Raw genomic sequence first — 25,956 nt, 5'->3', positions numbered from 1 at the left:
ATTAGCTAACGACGCCTGTTGAGGCTACCTGGCTGCCTGGGCTGTTGTAGAAAGATAATGCAATAAATAAACAAAGACAATGCAAATAAATCCAGCTAACGTTAATTGTGAATTTAGATGAATAGGACCACATTACATTTGCGGCAATATTAACGTTACCTTCTTTTTTGGCAAGCCTCAGTTATTATGAAGTTGTTACTGTTGTGATCCTGTGCTATTCATTTTGAATGAATTATTGTCACTAATCAGCTTTAGCTATTTAGCTGAGCTATTCACTGACTATGACTGATATTCTTGCAGCTGACTAGAGGCTGGAGATACCATGGTAGCTAAGCCAAGATACTTCCTAGGAAGATTTCACCGGGCAGCTCTTCCCCTTTCACTGAAATGCCAGCTGTGATCCGGGATAAAGAGGATTCAGAGTCCTCATCAGAGGACGAGCAGGAGTAAGTACAAGTGCTGATTAAAGTTTGCAAAAGGTCAGATCATCATCGTTCTCTGATTCCTCTCACAGAATAGTGGCCTCAGTCAGTGGTCCACTCCACTCCAGTCAGCTCCAAAAATGAGCTGTCGGAGAGCTTAGAAGGACTATAGCTACATGATCCCAATGCCCGGAATTTAAAAAGTATGAGAAATAATGGAGCTTGTCTGCACCCTTTGAACCCGGGTCCAGATGGATGGTGTCATTTCATCTTCTAAGGGAGGAGTCTGCACTAGCATAAATAAAACCACTGACCCCTAAACCTTCTAGTAAAACAGGGGAAATCCCAAAGCTGAAGTCATTTTATCTTTCTGTTCTGTTGTCATGTTTACGTTTCCCTTATGCTCATGAGATAATGCCTCGTAAAATACAAATGTCACCTCATGGTCTGGTGATTAGCTTTCCAATGACATGTCTGTGCAAACTTCTCTCTTAGAACAAACTGATGATACTGATTAATGTGTTCCTTGCACCTTTTTTACTGTAGTACTTTTTTCTTAATTACTTTAGATCAGGGGTGCCCAACGTTTTTACACTTCAGATCTACTTTTACATTGTCAACAGCACAATATGTACCTGTCAACCCCCCCCCCCCTAACAGTCAACCTGATAATAGACTTTGTTTGTAAACACACCAAAATATAATTACAACTAAATCATAAACTCATATTCCATACTTAAGTATGGGTAGACATGACCATAAATGAAATGTTTATATTTTCAATTATAAGCATTAATCAGTGAGCATAGTATTTGTTAAATTGTCCATTTGCAATATATGCATGGACTAACTGGTTGAATGCAAGACACTGACACTACAAAGTTATACTCATTATCCAAAAATGATTTGGGATCTACCAGAAAGCACCGTGAGATACTGGTTGGTGACCACTGCTTTAGATATAGTTTCATTTCTTTTAGCTTGTAAACCTCTGTGTGGGCATCTTTTTTGACAATGTGCCTCCCTCCCTTGATATATAAAATTGTACTTAAATGGTACAAATAATGTGGAACTGTGACATGAGGGCAGTTAGAAACTATGGATACATGAGCATTGTCTGAATTTAGCAGGTCTCCTTCAGTATCAGCTAGGCTCTTAATCCACTGATTCTCCTGGCAGACCTTGCAAGGTGTGTCTCTAAAAAGACAATTCCTTAATGTGGCACTAGGTTGAGCAAATTCATTTATCTTATTCTGCTGCAAGTCCCTTGTCAGTGCTGTAATGTCATCTGTGTAAGACTACAGAGGATGTCCAGACCACATCTTAAATATTGATGCCAAATGCATTTACAGTCGACAAAATGAAGAATTTGGCTGGCTCTCATTTTGCATAATGAATTAAACACGCTGAAAGAAGTTGGAAACCAAACAGGAGAGAACAACATCATTGTTGCATCAGTTGGCCTTTGTTATCCTGTCCGCTGCCAACTACTTGTAATTCCCACTTAAGCTATATTTAGTTATACCTTACTGAGAATCTAATGTAATTGGGTGGTGATCCGCACGGCGCACAATTGCTCAACTGCGCATGTGCGAAGGGCGTGCCAGTTGAGCGGGCAAGGCTGCGCAGGGGCTGAGCTGCGGGCGAGGCTGCGCAGGGGTTGAGCTGCGGGTGAGGTTGCGCAGCGGCTGAGCTGCGGGTGAGGTTGCACAGCAGCTGAGCTGCGGGCGAGGTTGCACAGCAGCTGAGCTGCCTCTGCGCGTGCACGGCCGGGCGAGCACACGTAGCGTGCAAGCTGCAACTGCAGTACAACCAAAAAACCTTGCTTTGCTACCCACACAGCTACAGTAGACTTGTACATTGCGGAAAAGAAAAGAAGTGTTGTAGACTAGACCTTGTCCCATTTCAATCCATTACTAACCCACCATCACCTGAGATCAAGTGATCAAAATACCTTGTTTAATGGTGCGCGGCCAAGATATCACAGTGTAAAAGATAGCTGCCATATTGTCTGACATATCGGATACTTGAGCCAGGAGCAGCAATTGTTTACATGCCTCCCTGCCTCACCCCTCGTTATCAAGAATGGTCATGCCTGATTGAGTTCTACTCCATCAACATGCTAGCTTATCTTTTTTTTAGCCCCTGATAGGCAGGCTGTGTCTGGTACTATCAGATATTCTTAGTGCAGTGTTACCAGGGTGTGTGTTAGTGCAGTGCCTGGGTCTGTTATTGCCTCGCGCCTCCTGAAACGGTGTGTGGTTCTCTCTCAATCTGCTCGACTGGAGTAAACACCATGTCAGGATGCATTCCCCCAGTGTTAGGTAAGATAGCCATATAGGCTCGCTAGCATCATCCAGGAATTGAAACGAAAGATCATCATGGGCAGTGAAAACTACTTTGTATGTAGGTTATTCTTCTCTATACATGACATTTATTTCTCCAGATTATTTGAATTTGGTCTGTTTTGGTAGAAACTCGATGTGTGTCTTCTGCTTTTCTGTCACCCAGAGAACATTATTGTATTGCCTGGAGTGGCCTTAGTAGGAAGATCCCAGTTCTGGTGTTTTGCCCTGAAGCTGTCATTTCTAAAGATGGGAATATCCGCTCTGTTGGAGGTATGTTACAGTTTGTCAGAACTACAGAATTACTATGGAAAAAGTAATGATGCTAATTGACTTAACCTCTATAGACTGCAATCAGTTGGATACTATGTTTTGTTGTTGTGAATATATGAAATGAAAATGCCATGTTTTTCCTTTGCTACAGAGCGATACCACATGGCCTTCAAGATTGTGCGCACAGAGAGCCGCCTGGTACGAGGAATACTGACCAATCACGGCTTCCATGAGGTAAAGTTCTCCACTACATCATGCAAATTATAAATGGTAGCTTTTGACGTAAATATGTTGTCTTAAGATTAGTCTGAATCATCCAATATGTTGCATTCCTCTTCAGCAGCTCATGCTATTTATGCTTCTCTCTGCTGTGTAGCATAAGGGATAGTAGGCCTGTTATTTTTGCCCTGACTGATACTGCCTATGTCAAAGCCTGGGAATGCACCCATGGGAGAAAAAAAAACGAATTGGCACTCAAGAGCATTAATCCTGTTTCACAAGCAGTTATAATTAATTAATTAATTTATTATAATTAATTCCCCTTTTATTTAATTTCAATGCTTCTTGACTCCCACTAACCCGTCATCAAAGGCAGGCTACCACTGCATCACCAGAGCCAAAGTTTAATACGCCTTTATTACAACCATCTGGCTTTCTCCAAGATGGTGAATGGCAATGCGAATCGTGCCTCCTCACCAATTGTTAGAATAAAACCAAACCAAACAGATAAAGTAATATGACGGTGATGAAAGTAGCTGGCAGGTTGGCCTTCCTTTTGAGATGATTTCAAGAGAGCTAGGCCGTATTTCAGCAGGTTAGTGTCAGAGTGTCTGATCTGCTTCTTAGATTCATTGTAACCGAGCTGTCATATGTGATGGACATCAGAATTTAATACTGGTGACTGGAAACTGTACAGAGCTCATACGGTATGACTAGCAATGGCTATACATAGTTTTGAGCTTACATAATCTTTTTTGGTTTTTGAATGATCCCCTGGCATAAGCCATGGCTTCTGCGTGCAGTGAATCTAAATGATCTGATCTAGCCTGAGGATTTGATCTAGCCCAATGTTTCTCAAACTTTTTCAGACCAAGGACCACTTAACCAATAAAAAAAAACTCGGGGACCACCTAACTCCCAAAACATCCCCAAAAACAATAGGCCTACTACTTCAACTGTAAATGACAAATTACATGCTAATTAAATGACAAATAGCATTAAGGCTGTACATTTAATCAAATTTCTGGCTTCCCACAATTATGAAAACAAGATATAAAGATATAAAAAATATATACAATTTATTTTAGTCCATTTACCTTCCTTTTTTTTTTACATTTATTTCTCCTTTTCAGTTCAAATATATTCAAAGTTCAAAGAAAGTTTTTTCAATTTCAATAAATGCACAATGTTGCCAAAGTCAAATAGGCTATCTGTTGCCCTCTTACAGTTGCATTCAGTGATGTTTTTGTGTTCAAATAAGTGTTAAATGGCGCTATATTCTGACAGCAATCACTGAAATAGAGTGTTTGGTCAGTAACTTGGAACTCCCAACCCCCCGCTGTAGCCTACTCTGTGTCTCTCCTGTATTCCTGCATGCAGAGTGGACCTATCTCCGCAAGCATAACTCGTAGAGACTCGGGGGTGGTGGCGTTGGATTCGGGGTGAAAAAATACATAATAGTCCTTAAAAAGCATCGCGATCTGACCTTCCCTTTCCCAGAAAACGGAACATTTCTCTGATTGGATAGTGGGAGGTAAAAAAAATGGGAAAAAGATAAATCTACTCGCAGACCACTAAGGGGCGCCCACGGACCACCAGTGGTCCACCGACCACTGTTTGAGAAACACTGATCTAGCCTGAGGATTCACAGTGAATCTAAATGATCTGATCTAGCCTGAGGATTCTCATAAACTCAAATGTCTGCTTTTCAGGTCCACCCAAATAGTAATGACTTTAACCTTATGTGGACGGGGTCTCACCTCAAGCCTTACCTACTACGCAGCCTTCAAGACTTCCAGAAGGTCAACCACTTCCCCAGGTATAATGATCTACTCAATTGTATGAGTTGAGGCGGAGAGAGTGTCCTGCCACTGTTTCCAATCTTAAAAATCACACTTCTGAGTCATTCTAAGCCCTTCAGTTCAGGCAATGTGTTTGTTGGCTAACACTACAAAGTACATTTAGTTTGGACTGGTGCCTCTATGAAACATGACATGAATCATATTGTCAGGCAGGGGGTGTCTTATTATCACTGTGTTTGTATGAATTATTTTGTTTTCTCTCAGCATCAAAGCTGTGGAGCGCTGAAGCGTTTTAAACTGAAAAGTTCGGTGGCTTTGTTCATTTCCAGGTCGTACGAATTGACGCGCAAAGACCGCCTGTACAAAAACATCCAGCGAATGCAGCAGGCTCATGGCTTCAAGAACTTCCACATTGTTCCTCAGACTTTTGTGCTTCCCTCAGAGTACCAGGATTTCTGCAGTAAGACCGTCCCCACCACCCGATCCTGTTTGACTACGCTCAGTTTATGATATGTTTACTATCATTACTCATTCTAAATATATACATAATAAACCACCGCAGCGCAAATCTCCATCTGTCTTAACCCACGACCTCTGAATCTCTTCCACTCTCTCCTGCCTTAATCTTAGGTTGTTTTTCCAAGGACAAGGGGCCTTGGATTATCAAACCAGTAGCGTCTTCAAGAGGACGAGGCATCTACCTGGTCAGCAGTGTAAGTGATACTGTTACAGACATCTATCTGGTCAGCACTGCAGTGTAAGTGATACTGTCACAGACACTTCTAACAGATAATCTACCTGGTCAGCAGTTTAAGTTATACTGTTACAGACACTTCTAACAGAGCATCTACCTGGTCAGCAGTGTAAGTGATACTGTCCCAGACACTTCTAACATCTACCTGGTCAGCAGTGTAAGTGATACTGTTACAGACACTTCTAACATCTACCTGGTCAGCAGTGTAAGTGATACTGTTACAGACACTTCTAACATCTACCTGGTCAGCAGTGTAAGTGATACTGTCCCAGACACTTCTAACATCTACCTGGTCAGCAGTTTAAGTGATACTGTTACAGACACTTCTAACATCTACCTGGTCAGCAGTTTAAGTGATACTGTTACAGACACTTCTAACATCTACCTGGTCAGCAGTGTAAGTGATACTGTTACAGACACTTCTAACATCTACCTGGTCAGCAGTGTAAGTGATACTGTCCCAGACACTTCTAACATCTACCTGGTCAGCAGTGTAAGTGATACTGTTACAGACACTTCTAACATCTACCTGGTCAGCAGTGTGAGTGATACTGTTACAGACACTTCTAACATCTACCTGGTCAGCAGTGTAAGTGATACTGTTACAGACACTTCTAACATCTACCTGGTCAGCAGTGTAAGTGATACTGTTACAGACACTTCTAACATCTACCTGGTCAGCAGTGTAAGTGATACTGTCCCAGACACTTCTAACATCTACCTGGTCAGCAGTTTAAGTGATACTGTCCCAGACACTTCTAACATCTACCTGGTCAGCAGTGTAAGTTATACTGTTACAGACACTTCTAACAGAGCATCTACCTGGTCAGCAGTTTAAGTTATACTGTTACAGACACTTCTAACAGAGCATCTACCTGGTCAGCAGTGTAAGTGATACTGTTACAGACACTTCTAACATCTACCTGGTCAGCAGTGTAAGTGATACTGTTACAGACACTTCTAACATCTACCTGGTCAGCAGTGTAAGTGATACTGTTACAGACACTTCTAACATCTACCTGGTCAGCAGTGTAAGTGATACTGTCCCAGACACTTCTAACATCTACCTGGTCAGCAGTTTAAGTGATACTGTTACAGACACTTCTAACATCTACCTGGTCAGCAGTGTAAGTTATACTGTTACAGACACTTCTAACAGAGCATCTACCTGGTCAGCAGTTTAAGTTATACTGTTACAGACACTTCTAACAGAGCATCTACCTGGTCAGCAGTGTAAGTGATACTGTTACAGACACTTCTAACATCTACCTGGTCAGCAGTGTAAGTGATACTGTTACAGACACTTCTAACATCTACCTGGTCAGCAGTGTAAGTGATACTGTTACAGACACTTCTAACATCTACCTGGTCAGCAGTGTAAGTGATACTGTCCCAGACACTTCTAACATCTACCTGGTCAGCAGTTTAAGTGATACTGTTACAGACACTTCTAACATCTACCTGGTCAGCAGTGTAAGTTATACTGTTACAGACACTTCTAACAGAGCATCTACCTGGTCAGCAGTTTAAGTTATACTGTTACAGACACTTCTAACAGAGCATCTACCTGGTCAGCAGTGTAAGTGATACTGTTACAGACACTTCTAACATCTACCTGGTCAGCAGTGTAAGTGATACTGTTACAGACACTTCTAACATCTACCTGGTCAGCAGTGTAAGTTATACTGTTACAGACACTTCTAACATCTACCTGGTCAGCAGTGTAAGTGATACTGTTACAGACACTTCTAACATCTACCTGGTCAGCAGTTTAAGTGATACTGTCCCAGACACTTCTAACATCTACCTGGTCAGCAGTTTAAGTGATACTGTCCCAGACACTTCTAACAGAGCAACATTGGTGGAAGTTAACTGTAAGCATGCTGACCTTAAGCAATGCCGTGTGAACTGAAACAGTCGGTTGGCCAGATGTTATTTGTGTGTGGGGGGGTGTAGTGATAGTAGAGCTGTCTTTGATATACATAACCAGTGTTTGAGACATTAATAAGCATTGTGGAGTAAATCACACACTTCCAAGGCCCTGGCTTTTGGAACGGCTCCACAAGGTTCTCTCTCTTGGACAACGTATACACGATTTTTCTTCTAAGGCATTTTTATGAAACAGTGGAAAGAATGTCAGGGTGATATTTGGAGAAAAGAAAGAAATACGTTCTTTTTTTTGGTCTGGGTTTTCTCTGAACTGTAGCCAGCTCTGAGGTTAGTCCCCCCCCCACACACACACACACACCCACACCCATCTGCTCTCGGCTTCACCACCTGCAACACATTTCAACCTCATAAATGACCCATCTTTCTCCCACCACCGTATTGTATTTTCATAGACTGGATTGACCTGCTGTGACCAATGCCATAGTATGTCACACATTGTAAATCAATTAACAGAAAATCGCTGTATTACTGGACTTCTTGAAACCTGTTGAGATGGATTGCTATGATTCAGTAAAACCTGCATCTCCTCCTTTGTGGGAGGTGATGATTGATGTTATATTTTATGTTTCTAATTGTTATCTACAGCCAAGCCAGATTTCAATGGATGAAAACATCTTGGTGTCTCGCTACATTAATAATCCTCTACTGATAGATGGTGAGTTATTCTCTCCAGCTTTACTGTTAGACACAGTGTTGCCCTTTTAGTCATTACTTCAGTGATAATTATTTTGGCAGATTTGAACAAAAAGATCAATCGGACTTGCCTTAACTTTTGATTTTGTTTCCAGACTTCAAGTTAGATGTGCGATTGTACGTGTTGGTGACATCATATGACCCCCTCCTTATCTATGTTTATGAGGAGGGCCTGGCGAGGTGAGCTGTGTGCTGGATCTTGGTGTCGTTTTCAAAACTGTTTATTTATACTCTTTGGGATCCCACTTAGCTGATGCTACAGTAACCACCGGTGTTCTTGGAGTCCAAAAAAAACATTACAGCAAATGTGATATAAAGACAGATAGACAGCAGAAACTAAAAGGCACTCAGCAGAGTGCAAACCTCTGCCAACACTGAGCAAGTCTCCCACTTACAATGCTGCAGCTTCCATAATGGTTTGTGTGTTTGTTTATAATTTGTCATCCGTGTTAGATTTTCTGACAAAACAGATCCATATTTCCCACCTTCCCACCAGCACTTGAATGGATCACCACAAAATCTAATCAACTGGTCCTTGGGCCACGGGCTACAATCTGTCCACGAAATGTAAACATTTGTTTGTAATGTTTTTAGATATCTTGCTAACAAACAGACAGACAAACAAACAGGGTGAAAAGATAATCTTGTTCCAACTTTGTTGACTGAGGTAAAGATTTAAAAAAAAATACACATCAACATCACAACATGATAGCGTTTCAGGGAATTTCGTATGCCAAATGTCATAAATGTGGTGTACAGTTGCTTAACTTAAGCAAACTTAACACGCAAGAAAAGAGATCAGTGAAATCTGTTTAAGGCCAATGTTTTAGACTTAGACATGGGAGCTGCAGGATTCATTAGATCAGTCATCCAGTCAAATGATTGGCTGTGTGGATGCAGTTTTAGTCTTTCTGTTAATAGCTGAGGAAATTCCCTCTGTAATTGCTACAGTAATTATAACTAACTAGGATCTGTATCTGTAGGCACTTACAATAATGCAATAATGTGTCCATGGTCAGATATAGACCGTGATGAGATCCTTCATGCACTGGGTGAGACATCATCACTGCTGCTCACGATGCAGTGACCAGTAGAGGGCAGTCTCAACTTTCCAGACATACTATAGTGTGCTGCCGCTGGTGGTTTTAAAACAAAGCTCTCTATTGTCTCAGTAGAATGATGTGCTAATCAAATGTTGTTGGTTATGACATTGCGCAAAGATTGTGATTGCTGTGTAACTGCACTGTATTGAATGGACTTGCGCTCTTTAGAGCCAGTATCATTTATTAATTCAAGATTAAGGCTAATTTATTCAGTCAAGATTTCGGCTGTCAGGCAGAGTTAGAGCAGGATAGGGCAAATGATGGATAGAGGACTCTGGCTCACTGCTGCGGGCTGACAGAGGTGCGTGCTAGAAGCACAGTGCCACTGCCCTCTCGTTTGCTGGGCTTGATTATGAACTGTGAGCAATAAATCTTGGCCAAATTCTGAGTGCCGCTTTTATCTCTTGACATTCCAATGGGCTTTGATGGTATTCAGGTACACACTGTGTGCCAAGGAATTCTCATTATTGCACATGTGGCGTCCATTCTTCTCAAATGTTGCCAGAGACTAATCTCTCCTCAAAGTGCCTCATTACTCAGTCAAGCGTCAGCCTTGTGAATGTGGTCATTATTGCAGAAATGTAACACATTTGCTGTGATGAGTGGCATTTTTGTTTCTTGTACAAATAAGCACTGCGTGTCCACAGGTTTGCCACAGTCAAGTATGACCGGACTTCAAAGAACATCAAGAACCAGTTCATGCATCTCACTAACTACAGCGTGAACAAAAAGAGCAGTGACTATGTCAGGTAACTTGAATCAATGATGAATGTATATCGGGTTTATACTATGTCAATAATAAGCTTACTGTATTCTGAATATGCTGCACTGAAGGTGAGACAGTTAATAGGTAGCCAGAGTGAGTCATCCATTTGCTTTCTTGGAAATTTGAGTTGGCATTTCTGCCTTTTCAGTTGTGATGACCCTGAAGTGGAGGATTATGGGAACAAATGGAGTATGAGTGCAATGCTGAGGTATTTGAAGCAGGAGGGGAAAGACACCACATGTGAGTCAGACCTCCATTCTCTTTGCCACTCTCATCCTTTTCACCTTTTCCTCACTCTTCTCCACTCTCATCCTTTTCACCTTTTCCTCACTCTTCTCCACTCTCATCCTTTTCACCTTTTCCTCACTCTTCGCCAGGGGCGGACTGGGATCATAATTCAGGCCGGGCATTAGATGCCAAGCAGGCCAGGCCGATACGGGCCGACACGCGTGCCGGCGTCCAAAGGGCGGGGCCGAAAAATTTGGGCCGTTTGAAGCTCAATTTGGGCCGTTTGAAGCCAGATTTGGGCCGTTTGAAGCCCAATTTGGGTCGTTTAAAGCCAGATTTGGGCCGTTTGAAGCCCGATTTGGGCCGTTTGAAGCCCAATTTGGGCCAAGTCCAATTTTACAATGAGATGCACCCACTTTAGCCCTGAATAAAGTAATAAAAACACTAGTAAACCAGTAGGCGGCGCCTGGCCTGCTGTTCAGTGAGTGGCCTGGCCTGGCCAAATTTTTTCTTTTTTTCTTTCTTTTTTTGCAGGCCAGGCCACCGGGCATTTGCCCGACGTGCCCGATTATGCAGTCTGCCCCTGCTCTTCGCCACTCTCATCCTTTTCACCTTTTCCTCACTCTTCGCCACTCTCATCCTTTTCCTCACTCTTCTCCATTCTCATCCTTTTCACCTTTAACTCACTCTTCTAGGTTTGAATATCCACGCAAAGATGATGCACATAACATTTACTCAGTTTGTAGCCTCTGTAACCTCTCAACTCTTAATCTGTGCAGAATATCTATCCATCAAAATGTTAGAATTCAAGCAGAGTAAATCAGCAACATTTAGGATGTCTGATAACCTCCCTCCACCCATTAGCCCCACTCACCCTGTCTTTGTCTCCATGTTTTGTGTTCCAGTGCTGATGAGCCAGGTGGAGGACCTCATCATCAAAGCACTGCTGAGTGCAGAACTACAGATTGCCACCGCCTGCAAGATGTTTGTCCCCCACAAGACCAACTGCTTTGGTACCACCTCTATGTTCTTCATTAAATGTTCTCCAACCATATGTAAACTGAACTAGTATGCTGTTCTTACTCCCATATCTTTGCAGAATATAATAAGCTTTGCTTGTATCTGCTAAAGTTGCAAAGCCTTTTACACGTATAGCATAAGTCTGTTTGAATTTGGAAATCAGGTCAAGCTTCACAGATACAATGGCACTGATCTAAACTGAGGGCATCATTAACAAACCGACATGGCTTTGCTTTTTGACTGGGAAAACCCAATCAACGCAACAGCTAAAGGTACAAAATAATTAGCTTACTTGCCACACTCATTGCGCTACTGACACCCCTCCTCCTCCTGGGGTGCCCTTACATTCTGGATGAATTGAGGATTGGAAGACTTTCCTAGGACTGAACAGACTTTATTTGAACTGCGGGGAAATTCTCTCCATGCTTACGCCGCAGAGAGATAGACCCAGTCTCACACACACACACACACACACACACACACACACACACACACACACACACACACACACACACACACACACACACACACACACACACACACACACACACACACACACACACACACACACACACACACACACACACACACACACACCCTCCCACACACTCCCACACCCCTCAGATTTCCTTTCAGTTTCAGATTCATTGTCTCGCAGTTCCTCTCTACACTATTTCTGCTCTGAGCTGGACTGTGGTGGTTGTAGACAACCATTCCTTAGTGCGGAGCCTTCCTGCCTGTTGACTGAAGCAGGAATTTGCTTCCTCTTCTCTGTCGCCATTCAGGTCTGTCTGATTTCGGCTGACTGTTTTCTTGGCCGCTCCTGCTGAGCAGCGGGCTCGTGTGAACTCCATGTTAGTGTTGCACTAATTGCCTGCGCTCTTTCTCCGTCTCTCTCTGTCTCTGGCAGTCTCTCTGAGATTTGGGGTTTGAACGCAAGCATGTCGGCCAAGCCTCCCTCAGTGTCTCTTTTTCACCCTATTCTTCTTTCCTCTGTGTTCTCTTGGTTTGCTGTTCTGTTCTCGCTGTCCTGCTCACTCTCTCTTCCACCTCTCAGCTGTTAGGAAAATAAAGGCCCGTGCACTTTTGACATGCCTCTGTAGACATAATAGCGCTCTGATTGCTGGTTGTGTGGGCTGTATCGGCGCATAGATTCACACTATCTGACCATCGCCTGCATGAAGATGCTATCTGCTCCCTGAGCATCACTCCTAGGTTGAAGAGCCACACAGGCCCAGGGTGTGAATGTTGACTGGACAGGTATTTGTGGGATATGGTGGTTTGGCTAGCCTTAATCTGGCCCTCATACACACCTGATGGACAGGAATAAGCAACCACATGACACATTGCTTTGGAGCGAGAGTGAAAAAAGGAAAGAAAGAAAAAACAGGTTTTCCTCTTATTCTCATTCATTCTCTCTCATTCTGCTTGCACAGTTAAGCTTATATTTGGGATCAGCGATTTATTATCTTCTTATCCCAATCACACACAAACAATCACAAACAAACTATTCCAAATACAACCATGGAAAGAGATTGTACACAGGCTGTAAAAGCAGTAGGTGGAATAATGTGTTTATTGGCATCTATAAATGGGATATGGCCTCTACAGCACCGAAGCGTGCAAAATTTGTGTGTGTGTGTGTGTGTGTGTGTGTGTGTGTGTGTGCACGCGCGCGTACGTGCGTGTGTGTGTGTGTAATGCTATAGCTGTATAGACACTATAGTTTCTGATAAATAGCAGAAAATGAATGCATAAGCACGTGGATTTGTCAGATTTGACAGATTGTCAAATTCAGTACTTTCATCACACCACTACAACAATATCATTGTGTGGTGGAACACAGGCAATTAGGTCCTACACCTTGTAGTTCGATACAAAAATCACTGTGGTCTGCTGTGAACATGCCCATTACCTTACCTCAGCAATATCAGTTTACTGTTGAACGTCATGTCATTTTGTTGTCTTCGGATGGCCCCAAGCGAGTTAATTACAGCATTCAGAGTCTGTCTATAGGATTAAGTTTCCAAAGACAGACATTGACGGTTCCAGAGGACCACCCTCATCCCCGCTCTGTTGACGTGCCTCTCTCAAGGTGGGCCTGTTGCATGCTAACTGCCTGTGTGTGTGTGTGTGTGTGTGTGTGTGTGTGTGTGTGTGTGTGTGTGTGTGTGTGTGTGTGTGTGTGCTGTGCTGTGCGTGCGTGCGTGCGTGCGTGCATGTGTGCTGTGCGTGCGTGTATGTATGTATTATACACACACACACACAGACATGTAGGAGCTAGTGTATAACAGGCAGGTCTGTTTGTGCTTCAGGGAGTCCGGTTAAATAATATCCACCCGTGTTTCTCCCAGCTGCTGTCAGCCTCCTCTCCCTTCCTCTGCACCACTTATCCTTGCTCTCCCCACCCCTCCCTCCACAACCTACTGTACAAAAATAAACAGCTAAAGCAAAACAGCAGAATGCTGTGTTGTACTGTATGGCAATAAATAACTGCCTACGGGCTAGTGAATATCCCCATAACAGCAGCCATTGTTCCCAGTTTTTACCATTGACGTTTTTACACACAGTCTCTGGCTTGTCTGGACGGGAGCCATGCAAGAGCGTAAAGCATGTTATAATCTTAATTTGCAGCAATTTCTTCCCTGGCATTTTAGTGTCTATTAATGGCTTTAATACAATGTTTATTGTTTTCAAATGGGATTTCTGCCCTTTGCTCAAATTACCCTGCCTATCTAAACGGGCATACAGTCACAAAATCTTTTTATAGCTCTGTAATGTCTGATGTGGGAAGGAATAAAAACAACAGATTTAAGTTTTTCACTGGTAAGAAGTGTGTGTAAGTGTGTATGTGTGTGTGTGTGTGTGTGTGTGTGTGTGTGTGTGTGTGTGTGTGTGTGTGTGTGCGCGCGCGCGCGCATGTGTGTGTGTGTGTGTGTCTGTGTGTGCGTGTGTGTGCGTGCGTGGATGTGTGTGTGTGTGTGTGTCTGTGGAGAGAGAATGCCACCCATGCAGCTCCTCACCGCTGCCTTGTGATTAATGGAGAGAGTTTTTAGCGAGGGATACTGATTACGAGATGTTTTGACTAAGATCTGATTAGCCAAGCCAAAGGCCTATTTTATTACACACTAAACATTCCACTTACTGGTCCTGGGTTCCAGTGAAGGTCCCTTCCTGAGTGCTGAGTGTGGTTGGAGTGAACCACTCTCCCTGTTTTACATTTGTTAGAGGGCCCCACACTTTACTGCAGCATGAATAGGGGTGCCCCGATGATGACAGCATGGTTGCAACTACATTCAAAGTCTTTCTAAGAATGATACATGGATTTGGGCCTTTCTATCAGAATGAAGCAGTACAGTGTTAACTGATGAAATGTGTTGTCTTCAGGGTGTTTTTTGTGGTTCCGGCCCCAAGCTGCTCTGCTCTCTCTTAACAGCAGAGAAACAGTTCAACAACAATCATTTATCTCAGAGTGATGCAAGAGTAATCCAATTGTCCTGACCTCGCCTACGGTGGAGGAACACACACATGAAGGAGATGCTTGTTGCTGTTTGTTGTTGTGGGCCAAGCAGCTGCATGGACAGGGTGGAGGAGAGATCATTGTTTTTGGGCGGTTGTCCCTTGTGGTGGAGGTTTCCAGCAGCGCCCATCCAATATTAAAGCAGTCTGCATCATCCCTCCTCTCTCCTCTCTCTGTCATGTTTCTTTTCTGTCCCTCCCTCTTTAATGGGTGTGATGTGGACGCACGCTGCCTCTCCTCTCCCCTTCTGCCATGCTTGTTGTGGGCTCGCTGCGGGCTCGTTTAACAGCGCTGGCCCCGGCAGCGGTCGAGCCTCAGAACAAACGGCAGGCTCATGGGGCAGGAACGGCGTCTGCCCCTAATTGGAGGAAAATGCACGGCACATGGAGTCTGCGTGTCGGGGCCGGAGTGGTGCACCACTCCACTCCACTCCACTCCACTCCACTCCACTCCCTCCCTCCTCTGTTCCCCCTGTTGTTGTGGTGCCACTGATGAGGCACTGCAGGCTCAAACCAACTTATTCCAGTTCCCAGAGACGAATACATAATGTTTTATGACACACACTCTCTGTCTCTCTCTGTGTCTGTGACTCCTGCTCTTTCTGTGTGTGTGTGTGTGTGTGTGTGTGTGTGTGTGTGTGTGTGTGTTTTTTATATAAAAGTGGAGAGAAAGGGATCAGCCTGTAAATGGAAAAGAAAATCCTTGCATTCTGCTTAGCAACTACTGTTTAGCTCTGGGTGTTCAATCCATCCTCAGAAGTTAAAGATGGCCCTGGCAGCTTAAAACCTCTTGCAGTGCAACGTAACACGGGCGTTACGTTTCTGATTTTTTGCTGTTCATCTGTCATTAACGTGATGGTGGTTAACTCTGAACAATGCTGTTCATGCTACATACCAAATTACTCGGCTGAATCTTGCGCATCGAACCATTTCTTCCTTTTTCAGATCAGATCAACACAGCAGAAGTTATAGCCGTCTTTATACAAAGACAAAGACAACATTTCAGATTATTTGGCTTTTTCAAATGGCTTTTTGGAAATCCGCCTAGGTATCTCCCTACAAAAACCACTGCCAAATACTCATGTTTTGGTATTTTTTCATCTTCTTTGAGTTGGGATGTGGTAAGGCCTAGTGGCTATGTCTCCATTGGGTTTCTAGCCATAAATACAACAACCACAGGTAACTGTTTACACTCTAAAAGTGTTTTTTATTCTAGGCGAGAATCAACCACTGTGTTTGAGCTGGTGTTACTCAGGGTCAGTAATACATAGAGTCATTCTGACACTTGGAACATAAACTTCAAAGTCTTACCTTTCAGAAAAGATCAGGCAGTTGTCTGTACCCCTAGCGGTTCAGCCACAGTAAGCATTATAGTTTGGGTATGTCGTTTTCACCATTTTCTTCAGAAATAGGTGGCTTTAGAAGAGGTTTGTTGCAGTCCTTGGCTCAGGGACGTATGACAAACTTTATTCAGCTCCATCATGCATATACAGTTAGTAGTTATATGAACCACTTTGAACCCTACCTGTATATCACATGACTTACTGCAGACCCATGCAACATAGCCATGCATTAGGCTAACCTAAATCCAATTGGGACACCTGGTTGGGATTGATCATAGACTATTCTCTTATGTAGCTCCGCCCACTTGACCCATTGTGTCATGTCTTCCTGTTCAAAACGCCGGCTGTTTTACCTGCTCAAACTAGTCGGACCTGTTATTGGTCTGTGATCGACAAGCTGCGCAATCACTGGACAGGCGACCTGCCAATCATGTCCAAAACATAGTCTTTTCTATCCTATCCCCTGTACACATGTCATGAAACGTGAAGTTAGCTATATAAACCAAAATTATTCTTTTTGAACCAGGTTTTAAACGTGTTATTTATGCTGTAAATTTAGGGCATTTTAACATGGGGTGAATGGGGACTGACTCACTTTTGCAGCCAGCCTCAAGTGGCCATTCGAGAATCTGCAGTTTTTTAGTACTTCTGCCTCAATGCGACCAAGAAAGCCTGCCCCCTCGGGATTTATCCAGATTTTAAGAAGAGCAAAAATGTATGAGTGTTTTGAGGAAATGGTGACAATCTTAATTCAAGGGCCAAGTGGTAGAGGGCAGGCCTGAGACTTTGGAGAGCTCAGTCTGTGCTGATGGCTCACAGAGGATTAGCTAAAGCATGGAACTAGGCCAGAGCTGGCTAACTATCTTCTTCTGATAGTCTTTGTTGGACACATTTTAACAAGCAGCTTCACTTGTTGTGGGCCAACAGGCTGCACAGCTAAAGTGGAGACAAATCATGGATTGTGAGACCGTTAATCTAATGAGGTTTTTAACTGTATACCACGAGTAATGTACAGCCTAATAAATGCAACTTGTTCTGTTCCACTAGAATTGCTCAGCCTATCATTATTCAACCAAGTGCAGCGTGAAGCCATCACTCGCCGTCACGCTGGCTTTTGTGTGCTTAACACTGGCATTGACCTGAGATACTCGAATAAACAATGTTGGTTATGGCAGCTTTGAAACCTCCAGCCAGCCCTCTGGCCTATTCTCAACACAGTCTGTTCTTTTGAAGTGCCATTAAGAGGATTTTTCCTCTGGCTTCATGGCTCTGCTTTGCCCTATCCCTGTCAAATGCTGTGGTTTGTCTTCCCCCACAGGCAGCTGCTGGGGCCTGGGGGTCGCTGGCTGGGGTGACAGTCCCCAGAGCGGCGTGAGGGAGCGGTGGGGTGGGCTCTCACAGTCCTGTCACAGCAAGCGTTATATATCACTCAAGGGGAAGGAGAGGCGGCATGGGGAGAGAGTGGACAAGTTTGTACACAGAGACCTCCCTCTCTGATCACTTTTATCCTGCCACTCTGTGCCAAGCTGCTGTTGGAGTGGAATATACGTTTAGGAGTATGTCAGGCTGCCCCGATGTGCCAGGATCCACTCACTTGGGGGAACATCTTCAACTTTCCAGCATTATGTTGATCAGAGTTTGTCTCTTGTCGCCATCATCTGCACTGCTTAAATTGGACAAGACACTCACTTCATGACAGAAGTGAAGCTTTTTGTTGCACCCATTCGAGTGCTGTCCTTCTCGTTAATATGCGGTGACACTATGTAGACTGCTCAACCGCTCCAATAATGAAAAGATGATCCACTGCGTGTATGAAAATGTTCACAGCCACAGTTTGTTTTTGATCTGCAGCCTTTATCTAAGCAGCTTCAGCACAGATGAAATGTGTATGCACTTAACTCATGTAATGCAGCCAATCCCTCAGTAGCAGGCTTTGATGTCTTTTGTCTTTTGAGTGATTGGATATATAATATGCATGTAATCAGTAGCAGAAAGACACAGGCCGTGTTGCCAACTGCCACATAGCAGGGCTACGATAAGACTGTGGAAATGCCGTGTTGTGACTTTGATACTTCTACCCAATCGTCCTTCATTTGCAGGGAGTAGAGGAGGAGCTGTATCAGCTGGCCAGTCTGTGCTGATAACTTCACCATTCATTGTGTTTTGCCTTCTGCAGAACTGTATGGATTTGATGTGCTCATTGACTCCAACCTCAAACCCTGGCTGCTAGAGGTGAACCTCTCTCCCTCGCTGGCCTGGTGAGTGACGCCATCTTATCCACTCACCGTTCAGTGGAATTCCACCATGCTTTATCATTTGATCCTTTTACAGTATCTGTTTCAGAAGTTCTTGTTGAAAACATGTATTTTATCCCATCGACTCAAACAAGTGGTTTTCTTGGAATATGCAGTCAATTTCTGTTCTTCCCAGATATGAATAAGCATCATCTGGTTGGCCTGAGTAAAAAAAAATAAAAAAAAGTGTGTGTGTGTGTGTGTGTGTGTGTGTGTGTGGGGGGGGGGGGGGTGGGGGGGGGGGGGGGATACAGTAGGGAAATGGCACTTACTGTACATTTGTTGAAAATCAGATACAATGTGCTCAACTCACAAATAATGTAGCGACTGGCTTCTGGATCCTAAGTGGTAAATGAGACAGAGACCGTAAATGAGAGCTTGCTCTCAAGGGCCTTCCCTGTATAAATAAAGGTTACATAAAAAATCAATTATATAAAAAAATGAAATTGCCATTTCACACGCTGAAAAAGGGCAACTGGCCCAAAACGTCCATGTGGCAATAAAGTCTTCAAATTGGAGTGCTGCCATTTTCCCTTTTTTGATCACTTACATTTGTTGATAAATACCCTTAGGCTAGAGTTATAACCATCGATAGTTTGTTATAACGAAAGATTTTATTTCTAATCTTATTTCTACTCCTCTGGAAATTCCACTAAGCAATTTCTCCATGCAGCAACTGACTCATTTTGCTCATGAAAAAGGTCTTTGTTCTACACTGAGTGTGTGTGGGTGATTGTATTTATTTACTTATTGAAATAATAATTTGTGTGTGGGTGTTTTATTTATTTATTTAAATAATGATTTGTGTGTGGGTGTTTTATTTATTTATTGAAATAATAATTTGTGTGTGGGTGTTTGTATTTATTTATTGAAATAATAATTTGATTAATTTGCAGTGATGCACCTTTGGATCTGAAGATAAAGGCCAGCATGATAGCAGACATGTTTTCTCTTGTGGGTGAGTGCACGCTGAAACAGCGTCTCAATAGTTCTTCCAACAGATTTACAAAGTGGTTCCACTTCAGAGATACTCAGTTCTTACAAGCTGTATACTTCTAGATGTTCTTTTGTGACATGTCGTCTACTGGCATAGGCTACTCCTGATTTGCATTAATATCTGTTCAACTGATGCTCTTAAACTATCTTGCTCAAAGGGGATTAAATGTTTGTGGAGATCAAACCTGTAACCTCTTTGATATGGGACAGTCTCTCTAACCACTAGGCAACTCTGCTGCCACAATAATAGATACCTAAAACCATCTTCTTGTCATCCATTTTTGTTTTGTTGTGTGGCTCTCTATTGTGTGTCCTGCAGCCAAGGCATGAACTTGCTGTTGCGTTGGGGCCTAAACAGTGTCAGGATCAGCCCAGTGTTTCTAAATAATAAGGTCTCTTCTCAGTATAGTCTTGCTTCAAAGGCCTTTCTCCTGACCGACAGGTTTCAAGCCTGTGGAGACACTTAGTGTAGCTATTGTTTTACACTTAAATGTTCGCCCCACATTCCACTCGTTAACTTTGCGCAAACTGTTGGAAATAGCTGCATGGCTCTGTAATGGGGCTCCAGGACTGAGCAAAGAAACCACAGCCTTCATTAATTGACATTAAATGACTTGCGGGGGAAATTGTCAACAGAGGCCTTGGTTGTTTTGCAGTCATTAAGCTCTCTTGAGAAACTGGATCCTGCACTGTCAAGCTAAAGCAATCTTTAGCATGTAGACATAAAAAATGCTTAGCCCAAGGCGGAGATCAACACTGTTTATACAACATTGTTAGCGGCCGGGAATGAGATGTGTCTGTTATGGCTCCGCCCCTCTTCATTATTGCGTTCGCATGCAGCAGGGACAGCTTCCAAATATTTTGTGAAATGCAAGTTTTAACGCAAGAGGAATCTCACATCATGAGACACACACGCGCGCACGTGCACGCGCGTAATCTGACAGTATGGTCTTTACCCTACTAAATTGGATTTGAAAAGTATATTATGCAGTACTAAAGTGACAGATATTATCTATCTATCTATATCTATATATACTGTATATATAGATATAGATATAGATATATATTGGTATATCTTGACTCTTTAACTCCACTTAATCCTCTGCTCTCTCCTCCTCACTGTCTGTGGCATCCATGGAGCCCATTTTGGCCAGCAGGCCTCAATCTAGACTGGCAGTGAGCCATTAAGTCTATCTGTGGACTGTCTAATGATACCAAGGGATCAGCTATGTGTGTGTGTGTGTGTGTGTGTGTGTGTGTGTGTGTGTGTGTGTGTGTGTGTGTGTGTGTGTGTGTGTGTGTGTGTGTGTGTGTGTGTGTGTGAGAGAGAGACAGAGAGAGTTGAGCATGTATCTGATTTGTGCGTGCGTGCGTGCTTGTGAGAGAGACAGAGGGCCTGTGCCATGATGTGGCTTCAGACCCCTCCCCTCCAGCTCATTAAATGGGAGAGCAGAATCATAAATTGCCAGTTATCTTTGGACTGAGGCATTTGTGTGGGCCTGGGGAAAATGAGCAGTGGCATGTAAAACATAGCACATCTATTATGCACCAAACAAACTCCGGCGCCGTTGGCTGATAACACTTGGGTTGCATCCCAGCCCTGTAAATAATGACAGCACGCCATTAACATTCATTTTCCCCTTGTGTGTAGCTGTCAGTTACGTGTCACCCGTGTTTGTAATAATTGCTGCGCTTAGGCAAGAGTATGGCACAGGCCTGATTCCTACCTGACGGCTTCGATGAGGTAGTACAAATAGCCTCAGGGTCCAAGCTGTCAATTGACTCGATTCCACTCGAGTGTAAATGCAAGATACAATATAAACATGTTTCTTTAACATTTTACAGTTTCACCAGCCGTTAACTTTGGAGGAGCTCTGTAAAGAGGGACCAATTATGTCATGGGGGGTGTGGGAATTATGAGGCAGAAGATGGTTGATTTGAATCGCAGGACAGGGTGGGAAAAATGTTTTAGGGCAAATGTTTTTCACGTTTCCTCATCGACGTAACTGTCAAGATGCACTCGAGCAATGCACTTAACCCCTAACTGCCCTAGTAGAGCCAGCCTGGGTAAAGCCAGCCTCCACGTGACCTCTAGTAGAGCTAGCCTGGGTAAAGCCAGCCTCCACGTGACCTCTAGTAGAGCCAGCCTGGGTAAAGCCAGCCTCCACGTGACCTTTAGTCGAGCTAGCCTGGGTAAAGCCAGCCTCCACGTGACCTTTAGTCGAGCTAGCCTGGGTAAAGCCAGCCACCATGTGACCTCTAGTAGAGCTAGCCTGGGTAAAGCCAGCCACCACGTGACCTCTAGTAGAGCCAGCCTGGGTAAAGCCAGCCACCACGTGACCTCTAGTAGAGCTGCTCTGGAGCCAACACATACCTGCCCAACATTGGGCTGTGAAAAAGAGGGAGATTTTCGGGGGTAGCTATCGGTGAATGGCCTAACCTCAAGGTCCCCCTGCACCATAACCCCAAATTAATAGAATAATACAAGGATGTAAAGTAAGCTAAATTACTTTTAATTAGTCTTAAATTCATCTCTCACAGTAAAATAAATAATAAAATAAAGGGCTGGCGCTCGCCTCTCTGCTTTGTCCGGGTCTATAGACTGGACGTCTCAGCCCCGTGCCTGGCATGAGTGGTTCTGGCACCCCAGTGAGGAACCTATCACCTCCTCTAGGGGTGTGGGTGATAAGCAGTCTGGTCACTACTACAGGAGATATGATATCCCCATAAGTGAGGATTCACTGAGCCTTGTGGAATAAAACTCAAGGTTATGAATATAACCCCGCTTTTATAACAAGGTGAGGTGAATCCGCAGTAGACTACCCTTCTTGACCTGGGCGGCTCAGGAAGACCGCTTGTCAAAAATCGGAGCTACATCCGGCCTAGCTGGCACGCATGCCCCCCTCATGCCTGTAGATGGAAGGATTAGCTCTTTCCACACCCCAGTCCTTCAGCCTGGCGTAGAAATAAAGTAGTTCTTCTGGAACCTGGGGGACCCAGTATACCCCATAAGTGAGGATTCACCTCACCTTGTTATAAAACCGGGGTTATATTCATAACCTGTCCTTGAGATTTGCGCTTCCATACAACAGGGCTTCCCGCTTGAAGGTATGTCTTTAACTCGTGCCACGCTTGTCTCGAGTCACAAAGCAGCAACAGCAGCATCAATATGGCTCTAGTGGTCACTAATGGTCAAAAGTCATGGCTAAAACGGTGGATAAACATTGCATTTCCTAGAAGTTCTTCACAATATAAGGCCTTCTGTTAGTTTGCCAGTAGAAAGCTTTTAATATGATGCGGTAGCAGCAGGAAATGTTTTCATGAGCTCAGCAGTAACATAACACGGGCCCGATACGCGACGAGGAGGAAACAGTAAAATACAATAAAGCAGATATCTGAAAGTACAAACTGAAACACAGGAGAGAATCTAAACTTCTAAACACAGAGATCCAGTTAGAAACTACAAAAGTACTGAGAGCTGAACACACAGAGGCTTTTAAAGGTGCCTTCCTCTCTGCACACTGCACAGAGACATAAGAGTGGCTGTGGTTGGCGAGACGTCACCGCAGCCCGCTTGGAGGCGGGTCCGGCAAGCTTTGGCCCCACGCCAGAGAAGGTCCATCTGGCACGAGGCACGGCACGGTTTGACATGTAAACAAGTGTGAATTCGCAATAGCTGCAACCACATAATTTGAATTTGTGAAATGTAGGATGGCAGGGGCAGCCCACCCTACTCTACCTCATCCACCCTCCATTTAGAAATTTCCAGACAAATTATCTTCGTATTAAAGCAGTGCCATCTGGACAGAACCAGGAAGGAATCTTTTTTTTTTACCCGATTAATTTATGTCTGACTCCTTCATGGCTGACTATGTCCCCATAGGCTTTGTGTGTCAGGACCCCCTTCTGAGACAGCCACGCTCTGACCGAGTCACCCTGGACTCCAGCCTCAAGCACCCAGCACAAAGAACACAGGTACACTCTGACTGAGTCACCCTGGACTCCAGCCTCATGCACCCAACACAAAGAACACAGGTACACTCTGACTGAGTCACCCAGCACAAAGAACACAGGTACAGTCTGACTGAGTCACCCAGCACAAAGAACACACGTACACTCTGACTGAGTCACCCAGCACAAAGAACACAGGTATGCTCTGACTGAGTCACCCAACACAAAGAACACAGGTATGCTCTGACTGAGTCACCCAGCACAAAGAACACAGGTACACTCTGACTGAGTCACCCAGCACAAAGAACACAGGTACACTCTGACTGAGTCACCCAGCACAAAGAACACAGGTACACTCTGACTGAGTCACCCAGCACAAAGAACACAGGTACACTCTGACTGAGTCACCCAACACAAAGAACACAGGTAAGCTCTGACTGAGTCACCCAGCACAAAAAACACAGGTACACTCTGACTGAGTCACCCAGCACAAAGAACACAGGTAAGCTCTGACTGAGTCACCCAGCACAAAGAACACAGGTACACTCTGACTGAGTCACCCAGCACAAAGAACACAGGTAAGCTCTGACTGAGTCACCCAGCACAAAGAACACAGGTACACTCTGACTGAGTCACCCAGCACAAAGAACACAGGTACACTCTGACTGAGTCACCCAGCACAAAGAACACAGGTACACTCTGACTGAGTCACCCAGCACAAAGAACACAGGTACACTCTGACTGAGTCACCCAGCACAAAGAACACACGTACACTCTGACTGAGTCACCCAGCACAAAGAACACAGGTACACTCTGACTGAGTCACCCAGCACAAAGAACACACGTACACTCTGACTGAGTCACCCAGCACAAAGAACACAGGTACACTCTGACTGAGTCACCCAGCACAAAGAACACAGGTACACTCTGACTGAGTCACCCAGCACAAAGAACACAGGTACACTCTGACTGAGTCACCCAGCACAAAGAACACAGGTAAGCTCTGACTGAGTCACCCAGCACAAAAAACACAGGTACGGGACTCTCACCAACACATATAGTACATATTGCACACTTGGAGTCGAGGAAAAAACAGCAAAGCCAAGTGTCACACTCATCCACCATTCCTTGTGAAGCATTCTCATGTTGTCCTGGTCTTTCTGTCTCTTACCCTCACACAAAATTCACTGTAATGCAAAACAACTGCTAATGTAATTATAGTGTTTGAGTGACGTCACTTTGTGAGTGCTACTCTGTGGTGTATTGTTTTATAGTGTTTGAGTGACGTCACTTTGTGAGTGCTACTCTGTGGCGTATTGTTTTTATCATTTCTACTCAGGTCATTTTGTGAGTGCTACTCTGTGGCGTATTGTTTTATCATTTAATCAAGTCACTTTGTGAGTGCTACTCTGTGGCGTATTGTTTTACAATGTTTGAGTGACGTCACTTTGTGAGTGCTACTCTGTGGCGTATTGTTTTAAAGTGTTTTGAGTGACGTCACTTTGTGAGTGCTACTCAGGGGTGTATTGTTTTATAGTGTTTGAGTGACGTCACTTTGTGAGTGCTACTCTGTGGCATATTGTTTTTATCATTTCTAATCAGGTCATTTTGTGAGTGCTACTCTGGCGTATTGTTTTATCATTTCTAATCAAGTCACTTTGTGAGTGCTACTCTGTGGCGTATTGTTTTACAGTGTTTGAGTGACGTCACTTTGTGAGTGCTACTCTGTGGCGTATTGTTTTTTATCATTTCTAATCAAGTCACTTTGTGAGTGCTACTCTGTGGCGTATTGTTTTACAGCGTTTGAGTGACATCACTTTGTGAGTGCTACTCTGTGGCGTATTGTTTTACAGTGTTTGAGTGACGTCACTGTGAGTGCTACTCTGTTGCATATTGTTTTACAGTGTTTGAGTGACGTCACTTTGTGAGTGCTACTCTGTGGCGTATTGTTTTTATCATTTCTACTCAGGTCACTTTGTGAGTGCTACTCTGTGGCGTATTGTTTTATCATTTCTAATCAAGTCACTTTGTGACTGCTACTCTGTGGCGTATTGTTTTATCATTTCTAATCAAGTCACTTTGTGAGTGCTACTCTGTGGCGTATTGTTTTACAGTGTTTGAGTGACGTCACTTTGTTAGTGCTACTCTTTGGCGTATTGTTTTTTATCATTTCTAATCAAGTCACTTTGTGAGTGCTACTCTGTGGCGTATTGTTTTACAGTGTTTCAGTGATGTCACTTTGTGAGTGCTACTCTGTGGCGTATTGTTCTACAGTGTT

At 43.8% G+C, this 25,956-nt stretch overlaps 1 protein-coding gene across 1 annotated transcript in view; it reads left to right on the top strand.

Moving 5' to 3' along the window:
- Positions 1-387: 387 nt before the first annotated feature.
- Positions 388-25,956, top strand: part of ttll5 (tubulin tyrosine ligase-like family, member 5) — a gene marked incomplete at its 5' end in the record, with an annotated part of 80,457 nt that continues 54,888 nt past the window's right edge. The window contains 14 exons of the mRNA XM_083633998.1: positions 388-446; positions 2,934-3,040; positions 3,192-3,274; positions 4,972-5,078; positions 5,391-5,521; positions 5,692-5,774; positions 8,351-8,420; positions 8,554-8,638; positions 10,209-10,310; positions 10,476-10,567; positions 11,461-11,568; positions 18,614-18,695; positions 19,628-19,689; positions 23,611-23,702. Coding sequence (XP_083490124.1) covers positions 388-446; positions 2,934-3,040; positions 3,192-3,274; positions 4,972-5,078; positions 5,391-5,521; positions 5,692-5,774; positions 8,351-8,420; positions 8,554-8,638; positions 10,209-10,310; positions 10,476-10,567; positions 11,461-11,568; positions 18,614-18,695; positions 19,628-19,689; positions 23,611-23,702 — 1,263 coding nt within the window. The remainder of the gene's footprint in view (positions 447-2,933; positions 3,041-3,191; positions 3,275-4,971; positions 5,079-5,390; positions 5,522-5,691; positions 5,775-8,350; positions 8,421-8,553; positions 8,639-10,208; positions 10,311-10,475; positions 10,568-11,460; positions 11,569-18,613; positions 18,696-19,627; positions 19,690-23,610; positions 23,703-25,956) is intronic.

This window comes from Poromitra crassiceps (assembly GCF_964638095.1).
Source record: "Poromitra crassiceps genome assembly, chromosome: 3".
Lineage (NCBI taxonomy): Eukaryota > Metazoa > Chordata > Actinopteri > Beryciformes > Melamphaidae > Poromitra > Poromitra crassiceps.
The sequence above is the reverse complement of the archived record's forward strand: the minus strand, read 5'-3'. Positions and strand labels throughout refer to the sequence as shown.